The 24,836-nt window shown below is 45.3% G+C and overlaps 1 protein-coding gene across 9 annotated transcripts in view; it reads left to right on the top strand.

Moving 5' to 3' along the window:
- Window positions 1-406: 406 nt before the first annotated feature.
- Window positions 407-24,836, top strand: part of TP53INP2 (tumor protein p53 inducible nuclear protein 2) — a 36,628-nt gene continuing 12,198 nt past the window's right edge. For 2 of the 9 annotated variants that reach the window (XM_083447130.1, XM_083447127.1), the window contains exons 1-2: window positions 14,865-15,096; window positions 17,948-18,309. In XM_083447130.1, the coding sequence (XP_083303256.1) occupies window positions 18,186-18,309 (124 nt within the window). In that variant the 5' untranslated portion in view covers window positions 14,865-15,096; window positions 17,948-18,185. Of the gene's footprint in view, window positions 833-1,002; window positions 1,180-14,862; window positions 15,097-17,947; window positions 18,310-24,836 lie in introns of those variants that run through there. The other 7 variants (XM_083447128.1, XM_083447125.1, XM_083447131.1 and 4 more) reach the window with 7 other exon arrangements.

Below are 24,836 nucleotides of genomic sequence, written 5' to 3'. Positions count from 1 at the left end.
TAACTTCAATAAGCGCGACAGTCTCGCAGTTCAACCGTGACAGTCCTGTAGAAAAACTTTTTTTTTATTTCGATGGGGAAACTTTAGCGCAGAGGGAGATCTTGGAATGGTCCCGATCCCCACCCGCTCGAGTTACAAGTTTCTTCAATCTACCCCAAGTCTTTTCGGGAGGGATGCGTCCTCTTTTTTTCGGCTCCCCGCCCTCCCCCGGCATAATCCCGGGCCCCACTGACCACACGGCACCCAGCAGTGCACAGGATCCTACCTCTACCACAGCCTCCCCTCGAGCCCTCCCCGTTTCCCCTCCACGGGTCCCAGCGCTCACGTGGAGCGCTAAGAGCTCCCCCCACCGCTGCGCCAAAGCCCCGCCTTCCAGCCGTTGTCCGCCTCCCATTGGCTGCAGAGAGAGGCTGCCGCTCCGGCGGCGGGCGGGCCCCTTTGTGACGCCACGATCAGCTGTTTGAACGTTCTAATTTCTGAGCCGAGATCAACCGGGGATTCAGCAATAACAGAAAAATAATAATACCAAGACTACAGCCAGGGGAGGGAGGGCGTCCGGACGCGAGGGCAGCTGCTTGCAGTTTGCAAATGGTGCATATCTTCTGAGAAGACCTGAGACACCATTCACATCACCACCACCTCCTGCTCTTCCTCCTCCTGCATCCTTTTTGGGGGGGAGGGTCTTTTTTTTTAATCGTTTCTATTATTGATTTCAATTAAAACTACCTCACAGACTCTGCCTAAAGCTGGTGCTTAATAATAATAATCTTGTGGGTTTTCTTTTTGTGTGTGTGGTGTTGTTTACAAAACATTTGATGACATTAAAGGCAAGGTAAGTGCTGTTCTGCTCCCCCCCCTCCCCAAATCCCTTTGCCCAGGGCGGTTGGTTTATTTCCAAACTTGTATTTTTGTGGCGAAAGAGAGCTTGCGAGTTATTTTTGTGTTGCTGCTGTCGACGTTTTAAGAGTCCACCCCTTTGCATGTAGTGTGTTTATTAGAGAGAGGGACGTTCATCTCAGATATCGATTTTCCTTCTGGTGTGCCATTTGTATTCCCTTTTGTATTTGACAGTCCCTATGCGGCCGGGTGCTTCGCTTTATGTTTCTCAATATGTTGTTATGGACGCGTTGCGATTTCATCCTCTGGTTGGCAGGGAACTCACGAATACATTGTATTGAGGTAGGAGACCATCTAAACCTCAGGAGGGACAGATCTTTGTGTTGAGTTTAGAAGCAGCTATCTTGACCTCTAGAGTCACCAGGGAGAGAGAGAGACTGGGGGTCTGGAGGGGGGCGGGCGGAGACGAAGAAAGGCTCCTGTTTACTTCGTCCTTTGCTTTGGCTTGCGAATGAAAAATTGACATATGTGGTGCGTGTATCTATATATCTGTGTATTCTCATCGTAGGTTTTTGAGAGTAAAATATACCACTTTAAAACCGGATCCCCGAATGTAAGTAATTACAGAATCATTAATAATCATGGTTGCTCTTTTTATGATTTTGAAGAGCCTTTGGTAATAAACAAAAGGCTGCGCAAGAGACAGCCAGGAATAATAGACTGGGGTTCGGGATTTGACTGGCTTGTAACTGACTCTCTTTCTTAGCTTCAGAATGCAGAAAGAGCCTTTTGTCTTGACTGTCTTCGGCTATTAACAACAACCAAATGTTGCAGATATTAATAATACACTGGGAAGGTGATGCGGGTGGGGAGGGAGAGGCGAAGGAGCGGAAAGAAGGCAAAACATCCCCTTGTTTGTGTGGAGCTTGTCTCATTGAGGTCATAACAGGCGAATGGAAAATGTTCATCATAATCAACTGCAGATCAGTGGGGTGGGTTGGCTGCCTGCTTTTTCGCTCAGCTGTTTCCTTGAGAGCAAGCTCTTGTTACCCACTGCAATCCTGCCAGCTACCGCTGCATATGGGCTCCTAATGCAAAATGCGGACTTGATTTGTTGTCCTTGGCGTCACTCCCGCCGGGTGTTTGTTCAAAAATAAAAACGGGAAGAGTTCTGACTTGTGTGTGACTCTGTGCAAGCGAACTACGAACGTGTCTTATTGGATCGCCTCTTGGCTTATAGTTTATAAACCGAGCGTGCACTTGTGGATCGGGGTGCGGTGGAGGGCAGGGAAGGCGAGAACCCGCAGCGTCCGGCCTTCTATGGAAATGTATCTCCGCGCCAAGCGCAAAGGGCGAACGGATGCGCTGTTGTGGCGTAACAACAAGAAGCTTTCGTGACCTATGCGAGTCCCCCCTCTTCGTCAGGCTTGCAGGAGGCAGGATCGGAGCCCAGGTCTCTCTTCTTGACGTAGGTAAAAGGGAACAAAAGGCACGAGCTGTTGAAACGACAAACAAGGCGTCGCGTTTCCTCAACCTGGAGGACCAGCCGCCGCTCTGCGCTCAGTCAGTTTCACGGCCCTTCTTGATTCTTAACATTCCCTTGTCTTTGCCTCTTTTGTTACTTGTTTCTCCACCAGCGGATTAAGATTAAAGGTTGATCTCAGCCCCCACCCCCATTGGCTGCCAGGGATTGGAAGCCTGGGGTGACGTCGCCGTCATTTGCATATGACATTGAGACGTCACCAAGGCCGGCCCTTTCTAATCCTTCCCTCCCGCTCCCCACCCGCGCGTATTGAAGTTGTCCTCTTTTGACCTGCTGTGTGGAAGGCTGCCATATACTGGAGAGCGCTGAAGATCGGTGCATTGCATTTCTTTTATAATTCGGTGGGCAGAGGACTGCATGGAGCAATGTCGTGTTATTTTGTATTTGCACTGCTGAGCAAGAAGCTCGTAGGGTCGGTGTCACAGCAAATAAAGCACCTAAGGGAAGGATGACTAGGGCTCGGTTTGCCTCTCCTTTGGTCCACTTTACTCATCATCTTTTTTTATAGCTTTGAGTGGTAGTTTGGATCTTGGGCTCATTCAGCATGTTATATTTTAACACACATAATTTAATTGTGGGCGTAGCTGGGAAGAGGAGGGGCAGTAGCTCAGTGGTGGAACATTGGCCTGGCTTGCAGAAGGGCTGTGGCTAAAGCCTTAGCCTCTGAAAGAGATCCCTTGCCTGAAACCCTGGAGAGCTGCTGCCAGTCTGTGTAGACAATGCTGAACTAGGTGGACTAGTTGCCTGACGTAATATAAGGCAGCTTCCTGTGTCCATATCTTCCCAGAAAAGCAAAATCCTTTATGCACTATTAAAGCGGAATAGCCGAATGTACAAAAGAATGATGGGTTGCTTGTGGAGAATTCAGGGTGTGAGCCCAACAGAAAATGTGTTGATGTATTTATTACTACATTTATGTCCCACCTTTCCTCCACAGAGCTCAAGGTGTTTTTCCACATCTCCACTTTATCCTCATGACAACCATGTGAGGTGGGGTTAAGCTGAGAGACAGTGACTGGCCCATGGCCATCAAGTGAGCTTCGTGGCTAAATCAGGATTTGAACCCTGGTTTTCTAGGTCCTAGTTCAATGCTCTAATCATCACACCACCTAGCCAGCATTTGAAACCATTGTTCATTCCTCCATATTATTACATGAAAGGCCTTGCTTTGCTATGGAGATTTTTTAAACAGTTAGAGCCCCCTCCAATGTAATTAATGCAGCACACATGCAGTCATGCCCAATAATTTGGTTAGCTTGCTGCTTTTAACATCTGTTCTTTGGGGGCCTTAGACTAGTCCAGCTTTGGATAACTTGCAAGACGAGCGATGCTGACACTGACAGTATATATGGTTAGGAAGTTTATCACATTCCCTTTTGATGTTCAGTTGGTCTGGTGTCTGTTTTTCACAAGTGATAATTAAACCTGATTTGTGGGTGACAAAAAGGCCAGAGGCACCAGTGTTGGAGCTGAAGTGCCTGGTCCTTTATTGATTTGTGTGTTAAAGTTGATGGCTGTTGCAATGAAACTGAAGTGTAGTCACCGCTCTGAGTTTTACCCCCTGTAGTTGCATGGCTCTAGGGAAAAGATTTAGATGTTCATTTGTATCCATAGGACTACAAGTGACAGACTCCTGCATATCAGCTACTCTGCAGATTAAATGCATAAGCAAACTGCAAAGTTGCAGACACCATATTCATCTATGACCATTCATTTTACAGCTGTGTGACAGGAAGCTATGATGCAGCTGTGTACACACTCCCATTTACTCTGCATCCAGTGTGCTCCTGCCACAGGTTTGGGAAGTGGTATACAATTGCAGATGTTAGCTGTATCTGTCTTGCCATTTCTTATTAAACCTGGTTTGTGGGTCCTCAATACCAGGAAAGGGCTGTGAGCACTTAGAAAAGGATGCTGTGATTACTAAGACCCAGCATGGGTTCCTCAAAAACAAGTCATGCCAGACAAATCTCATTGTTTTCTTTGTTTTTTGATAGAGTTACAGGCTTGATGGATTAGGGGAATGCTGTGTATCTTGTATGTGTATCTTGATTTCAGTAAGGCTTTTGACAAAGTCCCTCATGATACTCTTCTGGAGAAGCTGGTAAAATGTAGACTGGATGAGGTAACTGTCAGGTGGATTTGTAGCTGGTTGGCTGACTAAACCCACAGAGTACTTGCTAATGGTTCCTTGTCATCCTGGAGAAAAGTGGGGTGCAGCATACTGCTGCAGAGTTTTGTCCTGGGTCCAGGGTTGTTAAACATTGTTATAAATAACGTGGATGAAAGTTTTGAGGGGATGCTAATCAAAATTGCAGATGACATGAAGCTGGGAGGTGTACCCATGCCACTGAAGACAGAATTGGGATTCTGTGTGACCTTAACGTATTGGAGAACTGGCTATAAACCAGCAAAATGAATTTCAATAGGGGCAAATGTAAGGTTCTGCACTTAGGCATGAAGAACCAGCTGTATAAATATAAGATGGGGAACATCCGGATTGCCAGTTGTACATATGAAAAGGATCTGGGGGTCTTATAGACTATAAGCTTAACATAAGTCAACAGTGTGGCATTAACAGAAGCCTTGTACCCTGGTGCTCTGGTCCACGGGATCACGAAGAGTCGGACACGACTAAACGACTAAACAACAAGTACCCCAATCAAGGGAAGTAAAAGTTCTGCTCTAATTCTGTCTTGGTCAGACCACACCTAGAGTACTGTGTCCACTTCTGTGCACTACAATTTAACAAGGATATTGACAATATGGAAGGTGTGAAGAGGAGGGCAAACAAGATGATCAAGGGTCTGGAATCCCATCCTTATGAGCAATGGTTGAGGGAGCTGGGTATGTTTAGCCTGGAAAAGAGGAGACTGAGAGGAGATATGATAGCCATCTTCAGATATCTATAGGGCTGTCACATGGAGAATGGAGCTAGCTTATTTTCTCCTGCTCTGGAGGGTAGGACCTGAATCAATGATTCAAGTTACAAGAAAGGAGATTCCAAATAAACAACAGTAAGAACTTTCTGACAGTAAGTGCTGTTTGACAGAGACTTCCATGAGAGGTGGTGGACTCTCCTTCCTTGAAGGCTTTTATTCAGGGGTTAGATGGCCATCTCTCATGTATGACCCAGTTGAGATTCCTGCATTGTGGTCCCTTCCAACTCTACAGTTTTATGAGTCTATAATTCTATGAAACATTGAGGTTTGGTGAATTTCCCTCTAATCCAGCTTCCATCTGTATGAGTACACAGCCACTGTCCTTGAAGGTTATGGGGTTAGCCCACTGCATTAAGAAATGGGAGTTTTTGTGCCTTTATGCATTCTGAAGTTTGGGGTGAAGATTGTGCAATCTAATACTAAACTGTGACACAATAAATCTGCAGTATAAACACCAGTGTGACAGATGAAGCTTCCACCCTCCCAACCACCATAGCCATCCCCTCTTGAGTAGGAGGTGATGAAGATAGCAATTCTCAAGCATCATAAGCACATATTGCCGTTCTACAGTGTCGTGATGACAGTGGAGGCATTCTTAGATCTATTTTGGAATGTTTTCCTTGGCGAGTCTTGGCATTTGGCTCCAAAGAATTTGGAAAGGGTTTATTTTGGGGGAGCAAGGTCTTGATTCTAAATAGGTATTTGCAAAGCTCGTAACAGTTCTGGAAGTCCTGTCCCTGTTAATTACAAAAACAAGAGCAACCCACTCCTTCCTGCCTATTTTGTAATGTTCTTGTGCTTCATTGGTCTTGGTTTCAATTGTGCTTTCTCTCTCCCGCCCTCCTGGTCTTACCTAACAGGGTTATTATCGAGAGCCAGTGATTCACAAAAGAAGGATAACAATATATGCCAGGTTGAGAGGAAGGAGAATAGCTCATTTTCTTTCTGGTTTTAGTTTCCTTTTGCCAAACAAAAACCTCTCCGGAGTTCACTTGGATTTATCTAAATAATGTGCAGCCATCTGACATCATGAAAGCAGTCTCACTATATGCAGAAGATAATGGAAAAAAATATCCAATTCCCAGGAAGGACAAATAGATAAGAAGCTAAGAAGAGCTTGCTGGATCAGGCCAGTGGCCCATCTAGTCCAGTATCCTGTTCTCACAGTGGCCACACGGATATCTGTGGGATCCCTACTGCCACATCTACTACCTCCTCACCAAACCCCCAGACTGGTGCCATATTTTAATCCTGGCCCCGGAGGATCAAAATCACACTTGAGTGTGATCTGCTTTCCTTTGGGACTAAACCAATATCTCATAAAGCTTAACATTTGACTTTCAAATATAACATTTGACTTTCAAACATATTGGTCAAAGCACTGATATTCATTTGGGCATGCAGTTTTATCCTATTTTTGCAGTTATGCTACACACACACGCACACAATATAAATATAGCAAATGGATAAACCATAAGCCAATGGCACAACCTTCCAAGGGATGGAGGAGGCCTTGAAGAGCATCCCATTGGCACTGACAGCAAGTAATTATGTTGCAATTCCACTGGGGTAGAGAAGGAAAAAGCACACAGTACCCAACTGGACTCAGAATTCAAATACCTTGTCCTGTCAACACAAGGATTTTGGCTTGTACTCCCCACCCAGTTTGCGTGCACCCATTTCCCCCTCCCCAAATCTGCTCTAGATGGTTAGGGAAACTCCCAGAACAGATTTAGGGAGCACTGAAAGGCAGGAGATGGGGAGACCATTATGTTGTGCAAACAAAAATCCTTGCCTTAGCACTATGCTGGATTCAGCATCCAGGGAATCTCAGATTTTTTGTTTTGGTTTTCATCTTCAAGTTTCTAGCCCTCATGGCTTTGAATGTATGTTTGAACATATGTAGGAGGTGTTTATTGACAGTCAGAAGTTTTGCTGAACAAGATATCCAAAGGATGGAGGCCAGGCTTTCTGTTCAGCATAGCTCTTCACGCATCTCCTAAATTATACAATATAGGAAAATTTGAAAATAAAATTTATTTTGGCAAGAATTACACAAATTACCTTGCTTTGTATCATTTACCTAGTATACATCTTTATGTTGCATATTATATTATATACAGTATAATAATTTCATAATTATAAAACTTGCTATATTATATATAGTATATGAATGATTCATTATTTATGTGTTTGTTTTCTTTGTGAACAGGATGAACAATTAACATTATCCTCTTTTCTTCTCAGTCACATGGCAGTGTGTACTTCGTCATAATTTTTTTTTGAAACTTTATCTGCTGAGGCAACCTAAACCTGTACACACATAGAAATTCTGAAATGTATAATTTTTATGCACTTCAGCCTTTCGGGGTGCAGAATTTAGGTTCCTTAGGCAGTTCCCTCCCCCCAAAAAGCACTGTATTATTGCAAAGTACACACATCCTGGTAACAAGAAGAAAGATGATGTTAATGGTGTGTGTTTATTTTCCCTTTGTGAAAACATGAACAGTTACCATCCAGTGCAAAGGATGTGCAAAAATGCAATCCCTGTGCATTGTAAGATAGAGTAAGGAAATTACTGTTAACTAGGGCTAAGCTAGATTCCATCTATGCCAATAGCATCTCAAGCTTCCTTCCCAGTACATTTCCGAGCACAATTTAAAGTGTTGGTGCTGACCTTTAAAGCCCTAAACGGCCTGAAGGAGTGTCTCCACCTCCATTGTTCAGCCTGGACACTGAAGTCCAGCTCCAAGGGCCTTCTGGCAGTTCCCTCACTGTGAGAAGCGAGGTTACAGGGAACCAGGCAGAGGGCCTTCTCGGTAGTTGCACCCGCCCTGTGGAACACCTTCCCATCAGATATCAAAGAAATAAACAACTAGCTGACTTTTAGAAGACATCTGAAGGCAGCCCTGTTTAGGGAAGTTTTTAATGTGCTGTTGGGAGCAGCCCAGAGTGGCTGGGGAAACCCAGCCAGATGGGCAGGATATTATTATTATTATTATTATTATTATTATTATTATTATTAACAACAACAACAATAACTTTTTGATAGGAAACACCAGCTGATATTGCATTCTCACTGCCCTTTGCATATTGCAGCATTTCCCAAATTACTGTAACCGGGACATGTACAGCCCCAGTTAAAACTGGAGACACACTTCAGTCTTGGATCTAAAAAGGTTTGCTTTTAGAATACATAAGAATAAAAATTACCCACCCTTTAGGGATGAGGGAGTTTTGCGCCTCCAGATGTTCTAGGTTCCCATCATCCCTGTCTATTGAGGATTAACTCTGAATAACCCAATCACACTTATTGCAAGAGATGTCCCTGGATTTCCCCCCCTAGCAGAGGCTGTGTGGAAATCTTCCAGTTAAACACTGGGAGAAAAAGCCCTCTTGATAGCTGTTCAACAGAAGAACAGAGCACCTCACTGTGCGTTAGCAGTTTCTCCCATACATTGTTTGGGAATGACCACCCTGTGGCAAGAAGCCGAGATTACCAGGAGTCTTTGTCGGTGAATGGGGAGGGGCAGTTGCACACAGAAGGTTGATTCCCCCAGCAGAGCTTGGTGGCACCAACCATCTCTTCCTTTGTGCTGGAGGAGGGGGTTGGAAAGGCCTTTGTCGCCTGAAAGTGTAATCCCCTCTCACTGTGAGCAGATGGCCCCTGCTAGGCTTACTGGCATACAGTCTGAGCTGCATCATGTCACTTTCTTATTTATATGAAGGGGGGGGCAGGAGAAGCAGGGGCAGTTACCCCTTATTTCCCACATTATGCTGGGCCAAACTGCTGCAGAATTGGGTCACATCAAGACACACTGGATACAACATCCCAGCGTGCTTGCTTTGCTCAGTAGTGAGTACCTCCTCAAGTCCCACTGCAATTTTTTTCTCCCCCGGTCACATTTCCTACTTTTCTGTCAGTTCCCAAAGCAAGTAAGGCTTGTCAGCTCCCACTGTTTAAAGGGTATTACTGAGATATTCAAGGGAGATCTGGCATAATGTAGTGGTTATAGCAGCAATTCTGTGCACGCTTAATTATTTTCAAGTGAGATCTGCAAGAATATGTTGTAGTGTGGGGAGCTTCTAATCTGTGTTCAAGCCAGTCAGTGATGTCTGCCTCTCCTCATCCCTTGCCCCACTGGGATATTCTGTTCCATTCCAGTCTCCCTCTCCAACCCCAATGCTTACAAGATAGGACAGGGTGCCACCACTGAGAAGACCCTTCCTTGCTCCACTGACCACGCACCTTTCTGGAGGTGGCAAGGGCACCCAAAGGAAAGCCTTACTTGGTGGTTTCAATACATGGGGAGGTTATTATACATTAGGGAGCAGGGCTGCTCTAAAGATGCCTAGGAACAGTGGCTTAGAACAGTGGCTTAGAAACTATGCCTATAAACGCCAATCATTATTCTTGCTTTAAAAGCTTTGGTTAATAAAATCAATAGAACTACTAGCCTTCTGTGTGTTTATAGAAGGGCTTTAAAGATGGGTCAGAGTGGTGCAGACTCTGTTCACAGTTCAGTCATTTAGGAGGATGTTGTGAAAAAAGAGCTGGTGAAATTTCAGGGCTATGTTGCTGGACATTTCATGATGTAATCCTGTGAACTTCTGCTATGGGCATCTGCCATCATATTTACTACCCTGAAAGTCAGCTTGGATTATTGATGGCCTTTAATGCCTTTTCTGCGAAGGGAATTAGCCACAAAGGTAAGAAACAGGAAAAGAATTTATTAGTAGTGCACCTTTCATGGACTTACACCAAACATTGGGCACAAGTCTTTAGCAGGGATAGCTCATTAGGTAGAGCGTGAAACTCTTAAACTCAGGGTTTATGGGTTTGAGCCCCACATTGGGCAAAAGATTCCTAATGAATAAATATAGATGCAAATTTAGAAATAATGTCTATAATTTAAATAGAAATTCAGTGCATCTTACCATAGTTGGGGATGGGGGAGAAATTTGATTCAGTTCACATTTAAAGCCAAATTTATCAAATTGAGTTTTTGATTCAATTTTGATGGTCTGAGAACTGAAACATAGCCATCCTTTGAAAATTGCATTTATCCGAATTTTGTGATGCAGTTCTCCAACTGACCAGAGTTTTTTTTAAAATGCTTATATTAGGTAAAAGTGTGCATAAAATGAATATATGTGTGTGAAAATAACATACAAAATGCATTACGTTAGGAGAAATTGCTTGCAAAAAAATGTATACATTAGTCAAAACGGTATACAAAAATGTTTTCATCTAGAGAAATTTGCACTAAAATAACTAAGAATTTTCATGAGGATTTTTAAGAAAACAAATAAAATTTTCAAATTACTGCAGAAACATGGAGAACCAAGTTAAGATTGGAACCCTGAGGAACTGAGAGGATGGCAATGGTCAGATTCTTCCACCCTTAACCATAATGGAGAAGGCTTTGTGAACAGGTGATCTGTGTACCTGTACCAGCAGCTCAAGAGCTGTTGATGGGCAGCTTCAGGGCGCCTGCTCTCCCTCCTTACAGTTCTCTTTCTTTAAACCACACTTGGACTAAACAGCCCTTTGGAGGGCACCTTCAAATAGAGGACTGCCCTCTGTAAGGTAGGACATGCGGGCTCTCTCTCTCTCTCTCTCTCTCTGAATCATACCCACAGCATGTGGCTATTCTGGTGGTTCTGAGTCAGTGAAATCTGGGCCTCTGTATTCTGTTTATCGAGCAGTTCAACGAGGCTAATCGTTTCTTACTTCATTACACCCCCTGCCAGGTGCCTAGGTCTATAACTGAAGTTACCCCTGCGGTGTTATGCCTTGCAGGGTTGGTGTCTCACCCACTGTATAAATGAGTTAATCGGATAACTAGATCAAATAACATACATTCATACTAATCTGATCTCACCCATGAAATTCAAGAGGTCCTGCAGATTTACACTCTGGCTAGTATAAAACAAAGCAATTGCCTGTGTGGTCAGAAACAGATAGAAATTTTGTTTATTTCATTTTCTGCCAAAAACGGCAGACCATTTTTTTTAGCTCAATAGTAGGGATTGATTTATATAAACTCTTTGATAATTCAAATATTGTGGTTGTGTAAAAATGTATATAATGAAAGGTTGTCAAACACAGATAGTATGGTCAGATGCACACTGTATATTTAAATCAAATGTAAAGCACATTTATGGCACTTGAGCTTCTTCCACACTAACTTTGAACAGATAGAGGATAAGGCAGTGTGGGCCGCACAACTTGATTTTCCACTAGCAAGACTGCATGATGTGGAGATGTGTTTGGTCCTTGTAGCCTTTCTGAATTGTGGATTGCACTGTGGGAGGTGAAGAAAGAGCTGAAAGATGCTGCTGAGATTCGTGATGGGTTAGGAGGAGAGATGACTGTGGCCTCTCCAGTTTCAACCAATGCAACTCTTTTTGCCCCCTGAGAAGCTCTTGAAAAAAGTATTTGAATAAGTAGACGCTAGGCTCTTTGGTTTCAACAAAGGAAGTGTCAGAATATTCCAACAGAGGATTATTCAGGGATGAAATCTTGTTTACCCATTTTACCCAGTGCGCACAATGCACAGGCAACACATCAATTGCAAAAGGCATGGGGGGCATGTCTTGATTTTGATGGTCTTTTCTTTTTCCAAACCTGATTAGGGAGGTTTGTGATACCATGCAAAATCATTTTGTGTGCACACCTCATTATTTGATAATTAAGACTACGGCAGGCCAATCCAGGGACGAGGAAAACAAACAATGCATAGGCAGGAAAAAGAATATGTACTGAGCATCAGGATCTTTGCAAGTGAGTGAAATACTCCCCCCCCCCAAATTAAGGATATAACCCATATAATTCAAAGGTATAATTCAAAGGTACCCATATATATCAAAGGTAGAGAACCTCAGGCCACATGCACACCAAACTGGATGGAACCGTTTTGATCCAGCAACATCTCTTATAGCTAGTGGCTTCATAATATAAAGCAAACTTCCACCAATTTGGCATCCTTCCTCTGGAAGCTTTGGATTATACCCCCACCCATCGGGCCCAGGAAGCATGGCCAATGGTCTGGCATGATGGTGTTGTGGTCCAAAAGTTCTTGGAGGGAAAGCCGATTCTTCCATCTCTCATTATCGGGCAGCCTCTCATTACTTTGCAGAGATTACATTTTCCCCAGATGTACATCCCGCGCCCCCTTAAAGATCCTATCCCTTCTTGCTTCTGTGATACAGGCAATGGCAAGATACAGGCAATGTCTTACCATGGGCAGACCTGCCAGCCGGAAGCCCCTCAAATATTCCCTGTGCTCTCTGGATGAACTGCTGTCTCCCCGACCCCCACCTCCTGTGTATTTTCCATCTGCGTTGCTCACATTTCCTGTTCTCAGCTGTCTCAGTCCTTTGCAACATGAACATACACTCCCCTCCCACTCCCTCCCCCGGCCCCACACAATCCTCTTTTCAATGTCACTAATGTGACTGAATTTCAGGATGGATTTGCTGATTGGTCGAAAGGCAGAAAATCCATCATTGTCCCCCCTAAGAGCACAGCTGAGCTTGTTTGTGAAGGAGTCTGCTCAAGGCTGGAGCCGAGTGGGCTTTGAAAGGAGCCCGGAGCATTGCAGGGCTCACATTAGATCCCAGCATTTGTGCTAACAGCAACTTGCCAGCACCACCATTTAAAAAAAATTTTTTTAAGTCCCCTTGCTGGTTTTCACATAGTTCTATCAGTAATTCTGTCGCAAGGTGGAATACAGACAGAAAACGCAGTACTACAATGAGAATTATAAAAAGATCAGATTCATTCATTCATTCATTGCATTTGTATCCTATCTTTTTCTCCAAGGAGCTCAAGGTGCCATACATGCCTCTGCCCCTCCTCATTTATTTCTTACAACAATTCTGTGAGGTAGATTAGGCTGAGAGGCAGTGACTAGCTCAAGGTCACCCAGTGAGCTTCATGGCTGAGTGGGGATCTTCACTCTGGTTTCCCCAGGCCAAATCCAGCACTCTAACCACTGGACCACACTGGCTCTTATATCAGTAAGAACCAGTTGGCAAAGACTCTGAGGTGTGATATCTACTTTATTTAAATGTTGCTTAACATTCACCCTGATGGAAAGTTCTGGTGGACTCAAAAGCTTGCTTGTCATTTTGCAGCGTTTTGGTTGGTCATAATAAAGTGGCTTCAAAAATTTTAAAGACCACAATTTCATCCTTAGCCATTTGTGCAAATGTAACCTATCCCTTCCTCTGCTTAGTTTATTTGATGGGTTCTGTTGCGGGGGGGGGGGGGGGATCTTATTTATTCAGCATGCAAGAGAATGGCAGATATTAGCAGCAGCAGCAGCACTGCTGTGAAATACTGTATTTTTCGCTCTATAAGATGCACCAGACCACAAGACACACCTAGTTTTTGGAGGAGGAAAACAAGGGGGGAAAATATTCTGAATCTCAGAAGCCAGAACAGCAAGAGGGATCGCTGCACAGTGAAAGAAGCAATCCCTCTTGCTGTTCTGGCTTCTGGGATAGCTGCGCAGCCTGCATTCGCTCCCTAAGACACATACATATTTCCCTTTACTTTTTAGGAGAGAAAAAGTGAGTCTTATAGAGCAAAAAATACAGTAAGTGGTGTGCTTCATTCCTGCCTATCTCTGCTCCACCTCACCAAAGCTGGGCAGACGGCAGGCATGTGGGATCCAAGAGTGGCTCTCTGGGTGAGGCAGAGCTGCTAGCTTAGCTTAGTGACAGATGAGGCACTGTTGCTTACCAGAAGGAAAAGGGAGAGAGAACGAGGTGGTGAGGATGTCAGCATGGTTCAAACACGCCAGCAGTGCCACTAGATTGGCTCCGCCAGTGCATTTACACTGTGCTGACTTCCTCACTGCCCCCCCCTCATCCTGAAAGATGAAGTGACCTACCTGCTGGGAAGCTGGAATAGCAGCTCTGCTCTACCCCATGAGCCACTTCCAGTGGGATCTACTTTGTTTCTAATTAGACCCCCAAGATTCACTGAGCAGAGCCTGGTGCAAAAGACATACATTTAGAATTAAATAATTCTGAGTCCAGGACTTTGTTTTGAGTACTGGAACCGAACAGAGCTCACAGTCCTTCTACCCCAATACCCATTCCAGTTTACCCCCAATCTTTCTTCATTTCAAGTAGTATAATTTCAGGTGTAGAGGGATGGTTCTGTTGCTGTTGTTGTCAAACAATTCATAACCATAATTCCTTGCACATCTACTGCAAATGATTAGAGATTGACCAGCAGGTCCCATTGTAACAGAAGCTCACCACTGCAAAAGGCAAGGAGCTCAAGCAAATTCCATTGAAATAAGTCAGACACATTTCTAAGAAAACAAATACAGTCCCAGCTATATGCTGTGTGTGAATGCCAACTTACTTGTCTCACAGACCTCTGAGATAAACTACCCTACCAGGCTTCTCCTGTGCTGCCTGCCATGCCTACAGGATCCATCCATTGGTGCCAAGTTGTATATGTGTTTGCTGCCATCATAATGGCTTCCACTGCAGCTCCCTGCCTAGGTAATTGCAGCAAGCCATCACTGTCGTGTGTAGGCCCCAAAAGGCATTGAACTAAAGGCTCTGGATAGGAAAGGGGTCATTATGAAGGAGGAAGGAGCAACCATCTGCCTTTGAGCCAAATCACAGTCCTTTGCAAATCTAATTGGACAGAATCAGTGGGATGTGGCGAGAGAAGAACTTCTATAGTTAGGCAGAGGGGATGGAGGAAAAGCAGGAGAAAAGGGCATCAATTCAATAAGATGTGGGGCAAGTATTAACCTATTTGGAAAGCTGTCAGGATCTATTGACACTGGCTGGGAAATCACATTCCACCAGCTATGTTTTCCCTGGATTGACGTTTGCTCTGATTTAGCACTAAAGAGCAGGGGGTTTTCCTGGGGAAAGAGTGGGGTAAGGGCAAGGGTAAAACTAGTGCCTCTGAACTTCATTTGCTGGGGAACATGAGTGTGGAGAGTGTTGATGTGTTCGGGTGCTGTTTGTGGGCTTCCAATATGTATCTGGTTGGCTGCTGTGAGAACAGGACACTGAGCTAGATGGGTCTTTGGCCTGATCCAACAGAGCATTTATGTTCTTTGATATGCAGGGAAAGGAACCGTATAGCATAATGGAGTATGTAGACTCATCCCTGAGTCCCTAATGAAAGCTTTCCTGGGCACATAAGAAGGCTTTAAGGCTAGCCTCCATGGGCAACAGAGTTGGGGAAAGATAATGTGATATAGTAGAGTTCTGTATGCAAATCACTGCTCAGCCACTTGCTCTCTTCTAGTCTAACGTATGTCACAGGATTGTTGTGGCAACAACACAGGAGCACTTTGTTCCTCCATCAAAATGCTATTTTCTATGGTCTTGAGACTTTCAGCAGATCCCTCATGGGGTGGTTACATCTCAGATTGATTTGCTATAGCGATGCCCACGGGTCTGACCAGACAGCGTTTTGTAATAAGTGGGTACAGTTATTAGTGATGCATTGTGCTGATTAAATAGGCTGCGCTGATTAATGGAAGCCCTTTGCTGTAGGAACAGATGGAAGCTGAGCAGAAATAGGCAAAGTGATAGGAAGGAATTTCTCTGACAAACAAATCCAAATGTTCCCTCTTCTAAATGATTATTGGAGATCTGATCCATCACAGTCTAAGATCCCAAAAGAAAAACTGGATCTTGATGTCTCTCCTCTGATTCTGGATGAACGTGCTGCCAGTTTTCAAATACTTAAAAAGACAAAAGGGTGGAATCTACACACATATAAAAAACGTTGTGAAAATGCTTTTTTAAAAAAAAGTTTTGAAAAATACATTGAATTTGGCAAAGCTCACTGTTGCCATCTAGTGTCACATTTGTATTGTTGTGCTTTACAGCATATTTAAAACGTTTTATTTGCAGCTGTATAGCTGAGCCCAAGAAAGCAAGCTGTTTACCTCATTCACTGAGTTTTGACAAGTTCAGAACCAGCATAGCACAGGGTTTAAGAATATTGGATAGTATTCCGCAACATGTGCTTGGCACAATAATAGTGTACTGGGCGGTGGACTTATTCTGCTTTATTAACAGTCCTTCTGATTCTTCTTAATGCTACCAGTTATGCTGTCCAGATGGACTATACTGCAGCAAAGGCAAGTCATGAAAACCAGAGCATTTGTTCTTGGGGTGGTGTATGGGTTGTCCTCTTTTAGTTGTGCTATAGCCCCTATAGCAATAATGTGGTAGATTTGAAGAAGCATCACATAACAAACCAAAGCTAGGCTGAGGGGAGCTGACTGGCCCAAGACCACCCAGTGATCTTCATGGCTGAGTGGGGATCTGAACCATAGTCTCCCAGGGACTAATTCGGCACTCTTAATGACTATACCACACTGGCTCTCATATAGCTCGTATGGCTCTCGTACAGCTACTCCCATGGCATCAAGAGCACAAATCCTCATGATTGTGTAATGAAAAGGAAGACTGAAGGGGATTTTTAGTTACAGCTGAATTACAGTTGAGCAAGGGAATGGCAGTGTTGTGCCAAATGCTTTAGAGGAATGGTGGGCTTTGGGGAAGGATTTAAAGAAAGGGAAAGAGCATCACAGAGGTCTTCAGGGAGGCTATATCATGGGGGCAGCAAGGGAGAAAGTGCAAAGTCTTTGGAGGAAGCAAGGAACCTCCTAAGATGGTGAGGGATGGAAGAGCTGGAGGAACAAAGATCTCAGGCAGGGATGTATCTGAATATAAATGAACATGACACCTATCTCCCACTGCTGTGGTCAGGGGGAATATGAAAAGGGGCAGTTGTCTGAGCAGTGACAGGCACACACAGAAACTCACACAATGATGATCTACTTTTCCTTACACTATTCCTGACTGGTGCTTAGCACATGCAGCACAAGGCTTAGGGCAGGGGTCGGCAAAGTTTTTGTGGCTTGGGCTGGTTCATGGTTCCGCAGACACTGTGGTGGGCTGGAGTGCGCACGCACACATGCGCAAACACCACTTCTGGCACTCCTTCTGGCACGGAGGAGGCATGTGGAGCTTCCTGCAGCCAATGGGAAGCCGGCCAGTGTTGTGGAAGGCGGTCCCCGCTCTGCTCTGTCGGCACACGGGAGCCAACAGAGCAGGTGGTGGGGGTCCATGGGCTGGTTAAATTTCCCCCCATGGGCCACTTCCCCTGGCTTAGGGCCTCCTTCGCCCACCTGGTGCCCCCCCCCCAGCTAGCCTGGGCTGATGGGAGTTGGCATCCAAAACAACTGTAGGGCACCAGGTTGGCATAAGAGAAGCCATGCTTGTTTTCTTTGCCCGCATGTGAGGGGAAGTAGGTTAACCGTAATCAAAGAGAACAGGCTACTCCTTGCCTGGGGCACCCCGTAGGGTGAGAGAACTCAACTCAGCTGTCTTGCGAGGTGTTTATTTCTATAGTAAAAGTGAGGAAGGCCCGTCAGGCAGCCCAGTGGGAATGCAGTTGAGAAGGCACTATGTGTAGGAAGCAGAATAAAGGGAAATGGCCGTGGTGAATTGGGATGACGGTTCATGCAAGGGTTCCCTTCTCACCCTTCCTCCAGGCCATCTGAGTTCCTCGTGATTCCATCAGTGTTTGGCCTGAATGAATTTTCCCTTTCTTTGGCAGGCCTTTGCACTGAAGCCAAGTGAAGAACCTTATGATTGCACTATCTACGTAACTCAACTCAGATAAGACTCCGCTTAGGAAAACAAGCAGCTCCCGCCCTTGGCAAGGAATCCGTCCATCCAACACTCCCCAACTCGTGCTCCTGCCTCCACACCAGCTTCCACACGCTCAAGCCAGCGCCTACAAACTCATCCCCGCCTTTCGTTCCCAAGTCCACCTCCGAAATAATTCTCCAGCCATGTTCCAGCGCCTCACCAGCCTCTTCTTCAGTGACAGCAGCGCACCTGAGGACCTTGAGGAACCTAAGCCGTTTGTCTCTAAAGAGGAAGAAGAAGATGGGTGGCTCATTATTGATCTTCCAGGTGAGAAATATGAGAGGGGATGATCAGGGTCAACCTAGAACGGGTGCTGGGGCGGGGCACCTCTGGCCCTCCAGATGTTGCTGAACTTCAACTACCATCATCCCTGGCCGTTGGCTGGGGCTGATGAGAGTTATAGTTCAGCAACATCTAGAGCAGGGTTTCCCCAACCTTGGGTCTCCAGCTGTTTTGGGACTACAATTCCCATCATCCCTGCTAGCAAGGGAAGATGGGAGTTGTAGTCCAAAAACAACTAGAGACCCTGATCTAGAGGGCCAATGGTTCCCTATGCCTGACTTAAGAGCCATAACTCTCAAACTGGAGAATTGAGGAGTTGTGGTTTGTTGCTACTAGGTAATAGAGCTCCTTCCTGAGGGCTAGCAGCTCAGCTTTCTTCAACGATAAGCAGTTGTTTCTGTGGGAGGAGTAGTGTCAGTGTGTGGAGGATCTGAAGCTCAGTCTGGACAAGATTTGCCTGTGGGGCAGCACTGGCCAGAAAGGGGTAGAAAGAAGCCACCAGTCCTAAGGAGGAGGTGTGGGGAACCTCCAGGCCCCTATTGGCAGGCGCCATGAGGGAGCCATAGAGAGAGGTTGTGGCTGGGGTCAGTACCATTTAGGTGTGTGGTTGCTTAGTGGCTATAGTCCTCTCCAAACAAGTTTTTAAGTCTGTCCCAGCCTCCCTCTTTGCAGCTTACCATTTGTGTTTGCATTTTTCCAATCCTCTCCCACGAAATAATATTGGGTGGTATTCAACTATGTTTTACTCAGAGTAGACCCACCGAAATTAATGGGCCAAGCTTAGTCATGTTCATTACTTTAAATGGGTCTACTCTGAGTAAAGCTTAGCTGACTGCCACCCCTAACTCGTACTCTGCCTTCTTCCTTCCCCTGTTTCTTTATTGTCTCACACCCACATAGTCTCTGCTTCTTCAAACCTTCAACGCTGCAAGCTGAGCTACCCTTGGCCTTGGTAGTGTTTCCCAAAATTCAGATCAGTTTAAGAGGTTGCAAAAGGCAGTTTAAGAGGTTCCACAAAAGGCAGAACTTTCTAAGTAGTTTTGGTTCTCTAGGTTTTGGAATGAAAGGTGTTACTGTGCCCTCCGCGGATCAGGGGATAAATGAAAAAATTCTAAACACACACACACAATGAGAAGGTCATGTGGCTAACTACAGCTGGAGACCGAATTCTGGACTGCATGGACCTTTGCTATGGCCTAGTGAATGTATGCTCATTTTGGCCACGCTACCTAGGGTGGAAGATGCTTCTGTTCTGCCTGGAAGTCACAGCTACCTGAAGATGCCAGAGTGTCTCACAAACCTGGTTCTGAATAAGGCACTCAGGTGTATAGTGCCACTTTTCAACCAAGCTAGAACTCTTGTAGCTCTCTGAGTCAGTTAACTTGCCAGTTGCCTGTCTTTTCCTGATCCAGGGATCCAGCAGCCCAGCTGCATGTCCTTCTTCTCCAACTATCCTGGACTTATTGGTTGCATGATACAGCAGCAAACAAGGGAAGGAAAGCAGGCATCTGGGCAGTTGCTTTTCCCTTGGGCTCATCTTATGCAACCAACACAAAACTCCCTAGCTGGCTATTCCTGACTTATCCTGTTCCCAACTTAGCATGTATTTCTCTCTCAGTGCTGAGCCCGTTCTATATGCCTAAAATGGAAGCAGAGAGAAAGAATGAGTTAAGGGTTGGCAGCCAAGTGAAGCCAGCAGATTAGCTCTGCCTTTTGCAGGCAGATCCAGGCTCCAGGGTGGATCTCAGCTGGCGAGTGAGCTACCTCCTTGCTTATCACAGAACAATTGTGATAGAGGCTATCCTTGCCATTAGGGAGCCTTGGCTTTAGGCTGGCTATAATTTTGCTCTGATCTTGTGTTCAGGATTCAGTTGTGCCACTGTTCCTAATCCATACTCTAATTCCCAATCCTGGCAATAGCAGCACTTGCAAGAGCTTCATACATCAAATGCCCTGTTCTTCCAATGAATGGGCTGGCACCAATGAATGAATGCACCAGGCTGATTTCATAAAATCTGAAAGCATCACGTCGTCTTTCTTGAAGTCAAACTGCAGTCAGCATTTTTATTTTTGAGCACCCGCTTTATGCTAAAAAAGCCACAAGTACTTGTTATTTGGTGATGGAATAGCTGGAGACATTTTTTTCCTAGCGGCTGAAAGTATTTCTCTCTCTCCGTCCTTCCTTCTTTTTGAGTGATGAAGTCTATTTATAAGCACCATCTACCTTAATTGAATGCAGCCTGGCTGTAGTTCTTTATTGATTCCTTAATAGAGTGGAACTCTGGTTACCTACTGTCCTCCTTACGAACGCTTCAGGAAACGAGCTCTGCTAACCTGGAAGTAGATGTTCCTGGTTGCGAACTTTGCCCTGGGATGCGAGTGGAAGTCACATGCCGGTGACACAGCGGCAGCGGGAGGCCACATTAGTGAAAGCATGCCTCGTGTTAAGAACGGGTTTGGGCTAAGAACGGACCACTGGAACAAATTAAGTTTGTAACCGGAGGTACCACTGTATATAAACAAAATACACAGAAGTGTCAAACTTCCAGACATGAAACCTGATTCTACATCTACAGCATACTAAGTGAAAGTTGATCCATTTGGGCAAATGAAGCACTGCTTCACCAACCCAATGGCGGAGGAACCCTCTCCGGCACCCGGGGTGGGGCAGCCCGTATGGAGTGCGCATGTGCGGCATTCCGTGTGTGCATAGTCCGTACGGAATGCTGCACATGCGCACTCCGTATGGGCTGCCACTTTCATGGTATCCATATGGGCTGCTGCACATGTGCGGCATCCCATACCGACTGCATGTGCAGCATCAATACAAATTGTGCACACCCTCAGCTGCTCACAGCTGGGGGGAGGCAGGGGCCATCTTGTCACACCCCCCCCCCCCGAGTGGCACATGGGGCGGCCCGCCCCTCCGCCCCCCTTCCTCCGCCCCTGCACCAACCTCAATCTGCCCTCAGACAGCCCCACCTGCCTAACTTCTTGCTTACAACCAGTCCAAGGGATAGCACTGCCTGTATCTCCTCCTTAGTCTCAAGTGTTGCCCTTGTAGAATTCAGCAGGAATGAGGATAGGGGGAAAGTAGAATGATTTGGCAGTGCCTGTTATTGGCTCTGGCTCTCCCTAGTATTCATCTCCCTGCTTTCTGCCCTATCAGCCTTCTTCATGGGCTCCAGCTTTGTGTTACCAGCTTTTGAATCCACCTCTGTGGCTGTTCTTTTAAAACTGGATTGATCTGGAGCAGCTAGCAGGTGATCATGTTTAGCTTTAGCTGCTGGTTTTTGCATAGGTGTCATAGAAAACAGCTTTTTCTGAAAGCAATTCTTTCCAGTACTTCTCTAGGAGAACTTTGTGCTTTCTTTTATTTTAAAAAAGATTGGTTTGATATTGTTGATAACTCACATGACATACTACTTTTAAAGAATCAGTGCTAATTCAAGGTCTCCTTCACCAAATCCAAAGAAGTTTATTCAAAACCTACTCCCAAGTAGTTGCATCCTTCACTTTGAAGGTCTTCATGGCTGCCTAGCTGCTAGTTTCTCAGGCAAGTGAAAGCTCCTCCATCTTAGTCACTGCCATTTTGCTGAGTGGAAGTCAGATGACTCAGCACCCAGTGGCAACCAATCTATGACCCTTTTTGCTTGCAAATTTAGCAGAGAGAACCCAAGTAAACAATGCTCTGCGTCGCACAGATCCACCCTTTTCTGTTCCTGCTGACAATCCATTGCCATGTGGGGGGAAAAACATCCACCAGGCTCATGCTTGTGTTACAGATATTTTTAGATAGCCTAAGAGGGAGCTAAGAATAAAGCTACCTATCAGTTAGACAGCAAGCCCTGTTTGTTATGTCCTCAAAATGCTTTTTGCCTGGCATTTGGAGATTGCCTGAGGGTCCCTGCAGACTGAGGTGTTTTGTTTTGTTTTACAGGTGTACTTTCAATAGGTCATTGACACAACAATAGTGCATTAGTGGTGGATTGACTTGACTATCAGCACATTGTTTTGATTTACCAGTTGTTCTGTGATGTTTTCCCCAGTGTTGCTGCATTATAGCCAAATGAAAGGGCACTCTTGTGTAACAAAAGTGAGACAAAAAATCCCAGTGATTAAACCGGGCAGCTGCTTTCCCACTGAGCTATGGTCATCCCCAATGTGTGAATGCTGAGTTATGGGGCAGGAAGAGCATTTCTCGTCTCCTAGTTCACTGCACAGCAATAATGAACATGTGGACATAAATCTGACTGCATTCAGTTAGGATTACTCTCTGAGTGGGTTTAACATTCTATCCTTGATAATCTGAAAAGGCCTCGCTGGGTCTCCTCCTTTCTCAAAGCTTTACAGTGATCAGAAACTCAGCTTCTGTTTTTGCTCATCCCGCTCCCTCTCTCAGCTTCCACAGCCCAGACTAATAACAAAACAAGGCTGTCCCAAGACATTTGCTCCACACCAAGAAAAACACAATTACCTTGGAAAACCACATCTAGCAATACTGCCGGGCAACAGATGCCGCAACACTGATTTCAGCTTCACTTCCTGCCCTCACCTTTACTGTATGCAGTGCAATTTGTTGCACACAGAAAGGGAACAAAAGAGGCTGGCCATATCTGCGTGAGAAATACATCTGGTGTATTCGTTCGTTGCAGGCTTTGAAATACAAAGGGGCCTAGTACAGAGAAGGAAGGCCTGGCTAGGTGCACAGGAGAAGGTGGAGAAACAGAGAAAGCTAGCCATGATGGCTGGGGTTGATGGGAGTTGGAGTCCCAGCTACATTTGAAGTGCCTTAGGTTTCCTTTATCTGATCTAGAGCCATTGGAGCCAACTCTTAGGGACCGTGGGAGCTTTGGCCCCCACAATAAAATATTTGTGGGGGGCAGGCCCACACAAAGTTGATGGGCATTCGCATTCAAACGGGGTGTGTGCACTGCATCATGTGATTGATTATGTGGGATGGGGCTTACCTGGGCCCCCCACAATATTTTATTCAAGTTGACACACCTGTCTAAAGCACAGCTTAATTTGAACCAGAGTTTGGCCTGGTTTTAGAAATAAGCAGGCCTCTGGGAGGAGAAGCAACATGTTGTCATTGCCTTATAACACAAGTTAATGACAGTCAGTCTGTGCACATCAGGGATTAGGAGAGAGAGGGGGGAAACTTCTGAGGTAGAGGATGCAGCTTCTAGCCTTGACTGATATTCTGCACTTCTCTAAAATGGAAGAAAGGAATAGGGCCGGGCCTGCCATTAGACATAGTGAAGGGGACACCTCAGGCAGTAGATGCTGGGGTGGTGGCCAGCGGTTAGAGGGCAGAGCTGTATGTGCCACCCCATGCAGCCCACCCCCTAACTAGTCTGCTGCTCTCAGATGCGGTCCCATTGCCAGAGTCTTGATGCCAAAATCAGAGCCTTAATTCAAGATCTCTCCGTGAGCACTTAACCATGGGTGCCACTTTCTCCAACTTCTTAACTGCTATGCTGTACAGTGGTACCTCGGGTTACAGACGCTTCAGGTTACTGACTCTGCTAACCCAGAAATAGTACATCAGGTTAAGAACTTGGCTTCAGGATGAGAACAGAAATTGCGCTGCAGTGGGAAGCCTCATTAGCTAAAGTGGTACCTCAGGTTAAGAACAGTTTCAGGTTAAGAACAGACCTCCAGAACGAATTAAGTTCTTAACCCGAGGTACCACTGTATTCTTCCAATTAGCCCATGTTGTTGACAATGATGTCATCAGGAAAATGCTTGAAGCAAAACAGTTTCCTTAATTTGTCTAGGTTAGGGGCGCATTTTGAAACTTTTAACACAACAACCCCATTTTTTTCTCCCCCCCCCCCCCCCGTTTCGAAAATCTACAAATACTTCAGTTCAAGGGGTGGGGGACCTGTGGTCCAGCAGATGCTGTTAGGCTCCAGCTCCTGTCAGTCCCAGGCAGTACAGTGAATGGTTAGGGATAATGGGAGTTGTAGTCCAGCAACATCTAAAAGGCTGCAGATTCTCCACTGCTGCTTTAATAACACTTAGCATGCTTGTTGGTATTTTGATCTCTGTGTTCATTCAGCTACACAACCTGCCAAGAAGTGATGCTGTTTACATTTTCTTTTCTTTTTTAAGATCCTGCATTCCTCCTGTCAGTCAGGGCTAATTATTGCCACCTTCTTCCTGGTACTGGAATTGCACAAACCCTAACCAAGGCCCCTGCTGAACTTCCACCTTCCACTGAATTATATCTTTGGTGATGAGCTAATACTGTCTAGATTGAGTAACATCCTATGAGACACAGGGCCAGTCAGCTGGACCAATGAGATGCAGCCAGGTTGCCAAATGTTTGAGAATTCTTGCACATATGCATGAATAAGGGGCATCCATAAGAGGAATGAGACACTTTGCATTCTTGTACTGAAATATACAAGATTTTCTCACAACAAGCTACCCCCAACTTGGCAACACTGCAAAACTGTGCGCGTGCGCCAGGGTTTTAAAAACTATTAAAACTATTTTTTCCC

This window comes from Podarcis tiliguerta (assembly GCF_965153285.1).
Source record: "Podarcis tiliguerta genome assembly, chromosome: 6".
Classification (NCBI taxonomy): domain Eukaryota; kingdom Metazoa; phylum Chordata; class Lepidosauria; order Squamata; family Lacertidae; genus Podarcis; species Podarcis tiliguerta.
This window is presented reverse-complemented; position numbering and strand designations above follow the sequence as displayed.